At 36.2% G+C, this 13179-nt stretch overlaps 1 protein-coding gene across 1 annotated transcript in view; it reads right to left on the reverse strand.

Moving 5' to 3' along the window:
- The window catches only part of scn8ab (sodium channel, voltage gated, type VIII, alpha subunit b), a 54447-nt gene that overhangs the window by 30629 nt on the left and 10639 nt on the right, over positions 1-13179 (reverse strand). The window contains 11 exon segments of the mRNA XM_084425614.1: positions 773-951; positions 954-971; positions 974-1043; positions 1133-1339; positions 1705-1846; positions 2062-2125; positions 2365-2586; positions 6960-7051; positions 9548-9676; positions 11838-11926; positions 12607-12726. Coding sequence (XP_084281740.1) covers positions 773-951; positions 954-971; positions 974-1043; positions 1133-1339; positions 1705-1846; positions 2062-2125; positions 2365-2586; positions 6960-7051; positions 9548-9676; positions 11838-11926; positions 12607-12726 — 1332 coding nt within the window.

The following is a 13179-nucleotide window of genomic DNA, read 5'->3' on the forward strand; positions in this document are numbered from 1 at the left end:
AAAAGCCCAGTGTGCAAGATGAGTCATTTTTTATGAATATTTTTGGTCCATTTTCCCAGATGCATAACATATCTATGTAATTAAGTTAAGTAAGTAAGTAAATAAATAAATAAAAGTTGCGCACTGTGAATTGTTGTGCCGGTTTAAAGACATTTTATATATTAGGCCCTGTAAATAGTCAAAATGTTTTACTGATTTGTTTGTTTGAATTTGTTACATTTTAAATGGTCCTGTGGTGTGACAATTTTTTTAAAATATATGATTATTCCATATAATATAGGTTAATATAAGGTCATAAAAGCTGCATGCATAATAATAATAATAAGAAAAAAACTATTTTAGATGGAGTACAGCTTGTTCCACCATTGGACATGTCAACTACCGTACATCTGGTAAAAGTTCTTCTGAAAAGGCCTCATAGCCATCAGACAAACAAAAATGAATGAGGTCTTAAAGCGCTTATTCAACTTTGATAGTTACACACATGAAATGGTCAACTTAACAATGACAAAAAATAGGTCAATAGTTTTTCAAATAACACAAAGAAAATAGCTTTATAATGACAACAAAGAACAACACTTCTTATATCCATTTGCACCTTAGTGTTCTTATCTAAAGTTTGAATGAACATAATAATGATGATCTCCTCTTCAAGAAATTCACTGTACCTACCATTGCCTAGCCAGACATATAATTGAACACTTAACATGAGACATGACATCATGCGGACTGTGTGTTTATGTGGGCTTCTGTGAAATAACCCCGCTCTCACCTGGTTCATGATTGAGGCCTTCCGCCCAAGCCTGTTGTCTTTGAAACGGAAGCGGCTCCTCTTGCTGTCATCAGATTCGGACTTGACCACCTTCTCGCTGTCACCCTTCTCCTCCTGTTCTTTCTTCCACTTTTTCTTTCTGTTCCTTCGCTCCTTGGCGCTCTTAGAGCTCAGCTTGACACCTCAGAGGAACTGCGGAGAGATGCCCTCCCCCATCGTCCTCTACGGCATCTTCGAATACTGTACCGGCCGAGGTTGCCATGGCATTGGCCTAGTGATGAGGGGCAAATGAAAAATGAGAAATGAAAAAGAACAAAAAAGCACAGGGTTATATGTTAAATGCATGTATTTGTGTTCTACCTGTGCATCCTCCTGTTGTTTCTTCAGCTGTTCCAGCATAGCTTTGAACTCAGCCTCCTTCTGTTCTGCCTCCTCCATTGTGGCCTGGTTCTGTTCTTCATAAGCCATGGCCACCACAGCCAGGATCAGATTCACCAGGTAGAACGAGCCCACGAAGATCACAAGTACGAAAAAGATCATGTACGTCTTCCCCGCGGCTCGCAGAGTCTAAGAGAAAGAAGGGCATAGCTCCCATAACGGTATTTGAATATGTGTTTGCGTATTGTAGCATCATACCATACTTCTACACTAAGATTGGCTATCTACCTCAGTGGGCAGACCTTGAATAAAACTTGACATAACTATTTTGGTTTAAATAGGAGTGGGAAGAAGTGTTAAGATTTGACAGTTATTCTATTAACTTGACTTTGGCTGTTTCTAAATAAATAAAAACATTTTGTTAGCATCTAACTAGCTAGTGAGTAAAAACTGGAAGTAATTTAAAACTAGAAAAAAAATTTTTTTACACAAAATGTGATTTTGGACACTATTTTCAATATTAAACATGCAACTTAGTAAAAGTGAATGCACACCAGTTGGTACAGATTCTCCCAGAAGTCTTGTGTCATGAGTCGGAAGAGAGCAAGAAAAGCCCAACCAAAGGAGTCAAAGCTAGTGTAGCCGTAGTTTGGGTTGCGTCCAGCCTTCATGCAAGAATAGCCCTCCGGACACCGCCTACACAAACACACACGCACACAGACACACACACACACACATACTGTACCACAAATATTTCTGTGCTTTTGTCTTTAACGGATCATACCATGAAGTGAATCAAGTTTGCTATTATTTGGAAATAAATATTTTACATGTTTTACAATTTAGATTTAAATAACATTAAACAATTTTTGCTAATTTAGTAGTGTGTATGTTATGTGTATGCTTTTCACCCTGAATCTGAGCTGTTTCCACATAGCAGCGCATCCAGCATGCCTGGCAGGAAGTAGAAATTTGCTGAAACAAGAAGAGATACTTGTAAAACGTGAAAACCATGCCTGAAATCACTATATTTTTAGTAGGCAATTTATAGTTCTTTTTATTTCTTATGAAAATGGTGTAAAAACTTGTTTTGTAGAAACTGTACCATAGAGACAATCAAACTTATTGAAAAAATATTAAAAAGCTGAGAGCAGCACTGATTGACGCTACTGCATGAGCAACTACCCTAAGTAGTCAGAGCTTTATCTACTTACTGTCATTCATGATGTATTCATCAAAGTCAAAGCCTTTGCTCCCATTGGCCAGGTAGGATTCAGTTGAATTGACTGGCCAGATGACACACTTTTGCCGAAGATTACCCATAAACAGCTGTAGACCGATGAGGGCAAATACACTCAGACAGAACACTGTCAGAATCATCACATCTGACAGCTTCTTCACTGACTGGATCAGAGCACCCACAATGGTTTTCAGCCCTGTGAGAAGATGAGGAGACAAACGCAACAAGGAATATACAGTCTGCCGCAAACGCTTTTTTGTGATAATGCTCATATCTGCACAAGAACACACACTTGTACACACACTCTTAACAATTAAAAAAAATCTTATAAGAGCACACACACACCACACACAGAATATTTACAGGTATAATACATATTCTACACTTGTATACTGTTACTGGAACAAATAAAAATATACATAAATGCACAAATTCTTTCATACAATTTGTGATCTAAATTTCTCCTATGTCTCACAATATAAATTTACATTTTATGCTGTTTTCACTGATAAAATATTTAATAGAATCATTCACCTATTTAACATACACTTCTTTTCAAAAGTTTGGGGTCTGTAAGAGTTTTTGAAAGAGGTCTCTAAGCCTCTAAGCCTCTCACCAAGGCTGCATCCAGGGCCATCGCTAGTGGGGTGAAAGGTCCAACCAAAAAAAAAGGTCAAATATTTTTTCCAAATATCTGCTTCTCTTACCTCCCTAAAAATGGTTTAGTCCGATCTAAAGTATTTATTAATTATTCAGTCAGTGACAAACATCAGATGGACCCAATAAAATTGTAAGGCCCACCCCAGCTCGTGACCAGAACCAATCAGAGTTGCGGCGGCAGCTGCCTGAAGTTAACGATGAACTTGGTGGAAGAGCAGGAGACTAACTGACTGAAAAATGTCGGGGAAAAGAAACCATAAATCAGGGTGCCAGAAACGCCATGAAAATAAGGAGAGAGAGGCCAGGAGAGTTGTATCCCGGTCGATCAAGACGTTCTTAAAGACAGGTTGTACTGTTATTTCGCTTGGTCTGGTATTTCGCTTGGTATTTTTTACGTGGGCAAAATTTCTGGCTTTTTACACTATTGTAAATAAAGTAAAAAAATTGACACGAGTCACGACGCATTGCATTATGCACCTGACCTGCCGGCTGATGATGTATTTTATTACATCAAGAAAACACGAATACAACACACTGCACTTGGATGAATAAATATATTAGCTTTATTTAATAATATTACCAGTTCCATATTATCCTTATTAAAAAATAAGACAATCAATTATTTATTTATTTTAATTTGACTGCATTCTTGTCAATTTCTAAATGTCTACTTTTTGATTTGTGAATTATAACAGACTGATGGGGGGAAAAAAAACATTACTTTGCTGTTACTTTTGTCAAATTGGTTTTATTATTATTTAACAATTTCTTGCTTTTTTGTTCATTTTTATTAGTTGCAATTTTTATATGTAACTTTTAAAATAAAGGCTTTACAACAACATCACCATCTTCTGTTATATGTGGGCCTTCAAGCTCATCTATTGTACAGTATATGATATTGGTGGAGGGTGGTGGGGGCCCACATCAATATATTTTCAGGGGGCCCTGAATCCTCTAGCTACGGCCCTGGCTGCATCTATTTAATACAAATGTATTAAAGCAGTGTATTAATGTATTCATTTGGTGACATGTTGTTACAAATTTAAAATAACAGTTTTCTGTTTTAATATATTTTAAAATGTTATTTATTCCCGTGGTGGCAGAGTTGAATTTTCAGTGTCACATGATCCTTCAAAAATCATTCTAATATGCTGATTTTCCACTCAAGAAATATTTCTTATTGTTATCCTCAATGTTGAAAACAGCTGCGCTTATTCATATTTTTGTGGAAACCGTAATTCATATTTTTCAGGATTCTTTGATGAATAGTAAATTCAAAAGAACAGCATTGATTTGAAAAAGAAAATGTTTGCATAAGTCTTTGTCACTTTTGATAATTTAATGCATCCTTGCTGAATAGTCTGTCCTTTTTAATTTAAATAAATACACCTTACTGTCCCCAAATTTTTGAACGGCAGTGGTGTTAAGTTAACATATATGAATAAGAAAAACAATTCTTCAGATCAAATATCCAAGCAATAACACTATAACCTACACTTGGTTTCCTTAACTTTCTTTCACACATACACACACATATCGTAAGAAATAATAGTGTGGTTTGTTCATATAAAACCATGATTTACATTGAACAGGCAGTTTAAAGAGTCTCCTGTCTCCTCAGGGCAGATGCACACAAACTGTGTCTATCTCCAAATACAGTAATACGTACATTTACGTACATTTTGCATTTTAATTTATGTATAACACACTGATTTATAATTTGAATTACTATTATACTATAAATCATACTAGTTCATTATGTCAACTGAAAAAAATTTCCTCATTTTTGGTCTGCCAAAAGAAGTTGTGGCTAGGATAAGTATTAGTATCCTCAATAAGTCACATGACTTACATGATGTATCATTCATGTTTCAAAAACCATGTGATAAGATTTGTGTGCTAAACTTTTGAGCACAAAAAGAAAGTTGATACCATTTATTTGCTTTTTAATGCCATAAATTGCCTTCTGTGTAGGAGCTCGGGCTTTCAAATGAAGTAGTAGCCAATATAATGAACAGGATTCTGTGGAGACCAATGGTAAAAAGATTTTCCAAAAAGTGCACATTTCACAAGCACTTTACTAAGGACAGTTTGTGTGGAGACCTTGAAGAGACACGAGGAACACTCTTTAAACACACATACAATATTCAACACATATCAGCAAAATGGACACTGCTTGAAAAGAGCGGCGCCATACAAACAGTATGCAGAGAGCCAACACAGAGAGAGGAAGAGGAGAGGACAGGCAAGGGGAGGAAGGGCATGCAGGTCATTTAAACGCCAAGGCTGAAGGCAGCAACATCATCATCTTTGCTTTATCACCATGGTGTCAATGTCTGTTTAACCAATCATTCTTTTCCAGAGAATGTGTAACCCCGTCTTCATTTCTCAGCTAATCTCTTAGCTAAGAGAAACCAGGTTAATAAAGAAGTCATTCTCAATTCTAAATGCTCACATGTGGGGTCTACAACAATGTGAGTGTGTTTAACGTAGCTGAGTGTGATTGTGTGAGGAAAGCTAGTGAGTTAACTTAGCTAGTCCTGATCTTTCGCCTTCCTGCAACAATACGTGCATACAAACAATTCTTCTTACATCTTCTGATGTCTCTGTTTTACTTTCCACTCCGAGTTCTTCGAAATAAGAATAGGGAGGGAGTTACAAAACAGTAATTTTACCAAAAAAATTAGGTAAAAAATATAATATATAAATCTACATGTGTGTAAAGGATGCAGAAATTTGAGTAAAGCCACTTGTTAAAAAATACAAAAAACAGAATAAAATAAAGACAAACTAAAAAAGCAGGTGTCTTCGAAAGCATCATGCAGCAGAAATGTGTCAAACTAGGCTTGGCAGTCTCAGTGAGTACGCTACCCGTAAACCATTGCTTCATGACACATCACATCAGCTTCTTTTGAACAAACTCTGATGAGATGTTCATCAAAAGACAGACTAGGATGAAATGCACATATAAATGTTGCTATGCTTTTACAAAGTCCTAAGGTTGAGTTTTACGTTGTCCGCTTAGGGTCCTGTAACTAAAACTCAACACAACAAAGAAAAGACATCTGGCCTATGCTGTTTTAAACTCTGAGGCTGGACATTTTAAATATAGAACATAGGGCAGCAATCTTTTCCTTTTACACAGTTTTATTATTTTTTAACATGGGTTGGTTGAGTAATAAGAACTGCATTCTGTGTCTACATATACTAAACTAGAGTACTACTGCATAATAGGAAATGTGATCTCCAAACTGGAAAATCCAGTTAAAAGCTTAAAGTGGTTTGAAACATGATACCTGGTTTCCAAACTGGCCATGAATTGGTCCTAGAGTTTTAAACTGATTTGGTCGGCCATCTTGGACCAACAACAAACCAGCCTGACCACCTTTAACCAACAGGGCCTTTGAAGAAAGCTGGTATACCAAGTCAGTCAGGTCCCCACCATCTGCAAGTCCACCTAAACCAGTTACCATGTTCCAAAACACAGCTATGACCTTAAAGTGGATTTTCCAGCAGGGCAAGATGCATATTTCAGGTATTCCCACTACTTTTCATCATAACAGCTAACATTTATAACACGTCGCCGTTGACATAAATGCAGTTTTTGATCAATAAAGACCTTTTATTCCCAGATTACTGTGATTTTTCTGCCATCACTGATTTGACTGCAGACTGCAAAGCCTATCAAAAATGTATCACTACCATTTTTGATCGTTTGGGTATTAAAACATAAATTGAACATAAATCAAAGAATTCTTCCTGCAGCATCCTCTCGAAAAAGTACAGCAAGTCAAGTAAAAAAAAAAAAAAAACTATAAAAATAATAACAGTAGTAGTAATACTGGTAATAATAATAGTTTGCATCGGCGTGGGAAGCAGCTCAGCCTTCGTGTTTAAACGCGTTCTCACCTGGTATGACAGAAATAGTTTTGAGAGCTCGTAGAACCCTGAAGGTTCTCAGGGCTGACACATTCCCGAGGTCCACAAACTCTGTTACATATCTGCAACAAGGGAGGATCACACACAGAACAAACACCATGACACAACACACACACACAACACCACAACACGTACGACACACCACTACCACCAGCACCACCACTGAACTGGGAGGAAGACATCACGCAAAGCCTGTCTAACGGGAGAAGAGAGAGAAACGAGCGGAGGAGGAAGAAAGAGACAGGAGTGTGAAAAGAGAGACAGCGAGCGGCGCCCTCTGTTGGCCCTGATTGATGCTGGACTTACCTGGGATCACAGCAACAGTTTTCAAAGCCCTCAGCACCCTGAATGTGCGCAGAGCTGACACATTGCCTAGGTTTACAAACTCTGTAACATACCTGCAGAATGGATCGCAACAAAGTTACCAGAGAGAGAAGAGAGTGAGAGGATGGAGAGGAGAAGAGATACAGGATGAAAAAGCAGTGAAGGAAGATGATGGTTCACAAGATAAATTGAGTATAGTAAAAATATATCACATAAAAACAATGTTCCAGGTTCCACGCTTCATCTCAGAATTGCTGTAATTACAAGTTTTAGACTCACTTCGTTGAACTGAATTGCAGTTCCAAAACTCTGAAAGATCTCTCACTTGACTTGTCATGCAAAAATAAATTGAATAAATATGATTTTTAACATTTTTGAAAGAAGCCTCTTTTGTTTGATAAAAAATATTGTGAAAACTGTAATATTGTGAAATATTGTTACAATTTAAAATAACTGCTTTCTATTTTAATATACTTTAAGATGTAATGTATTCCTGTGACGAAAGCTGAATTTTCAGCATCATTACTCCAGTGTTCAGTGTCACATGATCCTTCAGAAATCATTCTAATAAGCTGATTTGCTGCTCAAGAAACATTTCTTATTATCATCAGTGTTGAAAACAGTTTTTGCTGCTTAATGTTTTTTGCTGAAACCAAGATATAGTACCATCCAATAGCCTGGGGTAAGAAATGTGACAGTAAAGACATTGATAATGTTACAAAAGATTTAAAAAAATATTATTTTTTTTAAAGCTGTTCATTGAACTGTCAATTCATTTTAGCACCAATAATAACTGATAATAATTTAAACCATATTGAAATAGAATTTTAAATTGTAATAATTATTGTTTTTACTGTATATTAATCAAATAAATGCAACCTTGGTCTGCATAAGAGACTTCTTTTAAAAAGAGAAAAAAAATAGAGGTGGATTTATGTAACGATTAAACTATTTGCAACGCCACACATGGATCCATGGCATTATGAGCACTGCCTTAGAAACCAATTATTTCTGAAGACAAGGACTTGAATGGCTCCAATTACAATCTTAGTTGCTGTCTTGTAATTACAGTAATTTCGACACAATGTGATCCCAGCATAAGATTTTAAATCTTGTGGCATTTATTCCAGTGTAATGCCTTGCCCATAGACTTGTAATAGCATTAATGTATTTTTCCTGTTTTTACAATTATTTTCTGTGGTAACTGACAGCATTTCGCAGATACTGTCCATAGAGCTTTCCTTCTACTGAACCCGGAACATTTCTTTACTGTCAAAGTAAAAACAATCAAACATGAACAATATTCAGATTCTCACAACATGTCATAGAATTCATGATACATTTTATACCTGGAAAACAAAAACACGTTTAAATCTTGTATTAAAATAGTTATTTCACCATATTCTCAATTTCAGAATTTAACTTTGTCTTTATAAGATGAAAATGGCTGCCCTCCAGAGAAATGGATGAATGCAGATAGGGACAGAAAAGGAGCGATGAACAGACGAATCAAAGTTCAGAAAGAAAGAGAGTGTTATGACACACAGTATATATGTACACACATACACAGAAGTATGAGCACAGACATTGTCATCTTTGAGCACTAAACTCCCATCTACCACCTATGAGAGGCAGGACACAAGAGCCTCTGTCTCTCTCACGTAAGACCACAGACACACACACACTCTTTTGTGCAAGCGTGACATCAAGGCTCAAAAGTCATCTCATGACCTAAATAAAGGTCATGGTATCGATTAATCATTCAATTTCAAACTTTTCTCACACCTCTACTGTGCAAAACTATCATTGTCAGACTGTCAGAATGTTCATGCTTTTTAATACTCAAATAATTTGCATGTTATTGAAATCTTTTAGATGTTTAAGTTGGTCTAAAACTGCCCTACACTCAGTGGAGAAGCTTGCCTTTTTGGGACATGCATGCAAGTGAGAAAGTTGCCGAGCCCATTTCAAATCGCTGCAAATAGTATAAGGATGGAATACTAAAGCTGTTATTTTATTTTTTGTCGGTTTATTTATTTTATGATTTATTTTCGAACAATTTTACTAAATAATATCACCATATTCCTTGAATGCAGGATCCGCTACAGTCTAAAAGTCAATGCTGCACACAAGAGTGTTATGCCCCTGTAATCATTGCATGCAAAAACAGATTTTAAGTGCAACATTATGGTAATGTTTCATTAATGTTTGAATTACAAAAGGATTATACTTACGCCATAGAGATGACCATGAAATCCAGCCAGTTCCAGGGGTCTCTGAGGAAGGTGAAGCCATCTATACAGAAACCTCGAGCCACAATTTTTGTGAGTGACTCAAAAGTGTAGATTCCTGTGAAGGTGTACCTGACAGAGTGCAATAAAATGAATGCATATAAATAAATCGCATGCTTAGATTTTTTTTTTTTTTTTTTTTATTGATACTTTTCGTTATTAAATAAAATATGGGTTTGTTTATAATTCATATTTCTCCCTCCCTCACCGACCTTCATTACGCAGTGCATCATGGTATCTGCTACAGCACAGAGGGCACATGTGATGCTGCCTTAGAATTGAACCTTTTAGTGTCTCAGGAAGCAGTATAATTAAGAATATGTCCTATAATGCTGTTTTTATAGGCAGCTTATTAGGTTTTGGAACCAAGCTTACTATTGGTTAAGAACTCCCACAAAACTCCATCACCCCCAGTTACCCCAAAAATAGACCCAGCAATTTTTAGGATTGGCCAAATTTCCAAGTGATGCTCACACTGTCTTCAGCATTTTCTTCCTCCCAGCCAGCCATTAGCCTGTCACTCGGCTAACAATTTAAGCCCAGCTTTACAAGCACTCACACTGGAGTGGTTGCTGGTTCAGTTTAAATATATGATCTTTGAACTTCTAACCGTTTTTGCTATAACAATGTTATTATTAAATAACAGGAATAAGTCTGCGCATGAATCATAAATAATATTACAGTCACATTTGATGAGGAACATTTGCATAGAATAGAATAGAATAGAATAGAATAGAACAGAACAGAACAGAATAGGAATAGGAATAGGAATAGGAATAGGAATAGAATAGAATAGAATAGAATAGAATAGAATAGAATAGAATAGAATAGAATAGAATAGAATAGAATAGAATAGAATAGAGATGTGCACAAGTACTCCAGTACTTGGACCTGACAGTGGCGTTTGATCATGAAATCATAAAGTCGCCGTGACTTTAAAGTTGTCTTGAAATCAAAATGAACCCTATTTACTTTGTTAGCGCACATTACTAGTCTTGTGGTGAACGATTCATCAGTGTACATTAATACACAGAAAAAAATAGTTTGCCGTGGTAATCTTTAATCAACATTTGCTTCCGCTCTGGAATGGCGTTCCTTCTCTGATGATGTCAGTTTGACGGCATGGGTTGAATATCCTTAACCATTCCCCTCCAACCATCAGTCTGCTATGAGCGAAGGATGGAGAGGAGGCGCGCTAAAGTAAAACCCCTCCCTCTATTCAATATTCCGTTTCACTTGGAAAAATGTCACAACACCGAAATAAAGTCGGTTGCCAATTCCGGTTCATGGGGACTTTAAAAATATACATTTCAGTTTTTTCTGGTTGGGGCATTTTGGGCAGTACCTGAGGTCTGCTAGGTTAGCATTAGGACACTAGGCAGTCCAGACTGGTGAAATAATGTCTAATAAAGTACAAAAGTGTATTAACCAGTCAGCAAAGCCTTTCAGTTTACCGGTGACTCTTCAGCGTCAGCTCAAACAGCAATGCCCAACATTATTGACTATGACCGGGTTATTTGAGACAGTCATACTCCTTTTAGATGTTTCTTTTTCAAAATCATTGATGATTTTATTAATAATCCAGCAGTGTTATTTTTTCTCATATGTTTTCAACAGTAAGCCTGTTTTTTCATTAAAATGGTTTCTCGTCACGTCTTCAAAAACACGCAGGCAAAGAAAGTAGATGAAAATCCAATTAAGTGCAAGATGTGCAGCGCTAATCTGCCATATACTGTATATAACATTATAATCGAACACGAAAGAATGTTGTGAATTCTTTTGTACTTTAGTTGCCCGTGTTTCAGCATGTTGTTACGCTAAGAGCGCATCCACAATGGGAATAAGACTTTCTGGCTAGTTCACTTGCATTTGCGTCCTTTTGTGCAGATAGATGTTTCTTTTTTTAAAACATTGATGCATTATTGATATAGTAGTGTTATTTTTCTAGTCATATTTTCATAGACATATTTTCAGGTCATATTTTTATTTGTCAACATTAATTTTCATGACAGTGTTTTAATTAAAATATTTTTTATTATCGCCATGACGGACACCCCCCACCCCGAGTACTCGTTTTTGAGACCTATCAGTACTCGAAATGAAAAATGTATAAAAATGCCCATCCCTAGAATAGAATAGAATGGAATAGAATAGAATAGAATAGAATAGAATAGAATAGAATAGAATAGAATAGAATAGAATAGAATAGAATAGAATAGAATAGAATACTTACTCTACTTGTTTGGACCATTCTGGAGGATTGCTGAATGTCATGAAGACACAATTTGTCAAAATTGTACACATGATGATCATGCTGAAAACTGTAAGAAGTAGTTAAGGAAATTCTAATGTGATGTCATAAATACTGATTAGATATCATAACTGTGAAGGAAAAAGGGACATCAATACAAAATCAGAATAATTTCATGATGTTATGTAGCAATACTAGCAAACTCTGGGGTCAGAGGTCAATTGTTGGTTGAAGACATAGGCAGTTCCTCCTATGAGGAAGTAGTATGTTGTTAACCTCCATATAATTAATGGCCTTTAAAATCACCGTCTGTATCACAGCACTCTGAGCTTTCATTCGGAACTCTCATTCGCAGACCAGAAAACGTATCGGACCCATTTGAATTCTGCACAGAATGCTATATTTTAAAGCGATATGGAGGGGATTAGGAGGAGAAACGGTTCGAGATTAAAAGGAAACTGCTGCTTTACCGAGCTCTGGCCGAGCATTGATATAAACTCAATGCTATTGGCTGTTTTTTAAAAGGGGAGGAGCTGTTCGGTATGTCACCCCGTCTTGTTTCAGTGGAAATTACGTCAACACACTGAATAATGCTGCGTGATTCAAGTCATTTCAGTGGGCCTTTAAGTGAAATAGTTCAAGAGAAAAAACATGTGCTGTGATACAGAGGGTGTAACTGATGAAACCTATAAACCCAATAAAACACAATCATAATAACATGGACAATGTTTGGAGCACTGAAAAAAGGATATGAGTGTATCAAAATTTTAATTGCTATTTGCCTGAATAGGTTAAAAGGACTAATGATATATAACGAGGGTGTGGCACTGAACCGGAAGATTGTTTTTCCTTTGTTAAGAACTATAAAGGTCTGGGGAGAAAAAGAGGAAGGGGAGAAAAAGAGAGAAAGATATGTTAGCTATATATATCTGTCTTTATGGTGAGACAGCACAGTCATTCACAAAAAAATTACCAAGATGAGCAATTGCAATAAACAACATACTGTATATGACAGGTTAACATGACAAGAACTTTGACTTTATCCAAAAATTACAGCTGCATTCAAAATAAACTTTCAAAATGTATACAATATCTTAATACACCCACATAACATTTTCTCAATTTTTTTTATAAAATAAAAATCACATTCATTCTGAATTACATTCAGGTCAAAGACCATTTGTAAATCAAGCCTATTAAAACCCAAATAGGGATTTATTTTCACGAACTGAGCTAAAACAACCGCAGTGAGCTCTGGCAAAGAAATGGACCTCTTACAGGAACTCAAACTGTAATACTAACGCTAATGCTAACCGCTAACACT

This window comes from Rutilus rutilus (genome assembly GCF_951802725.1).
Source record: "Rutilus rutilus genome assembly, chromosome: 12".
In the NCBI taxonomy this organism is placed as follows: Eukaryota; Metazoa; Chordata; class Actinopteri; order Cypriniformes; family Leuciscidae; genus Rutilus; species Rutilus rutilus.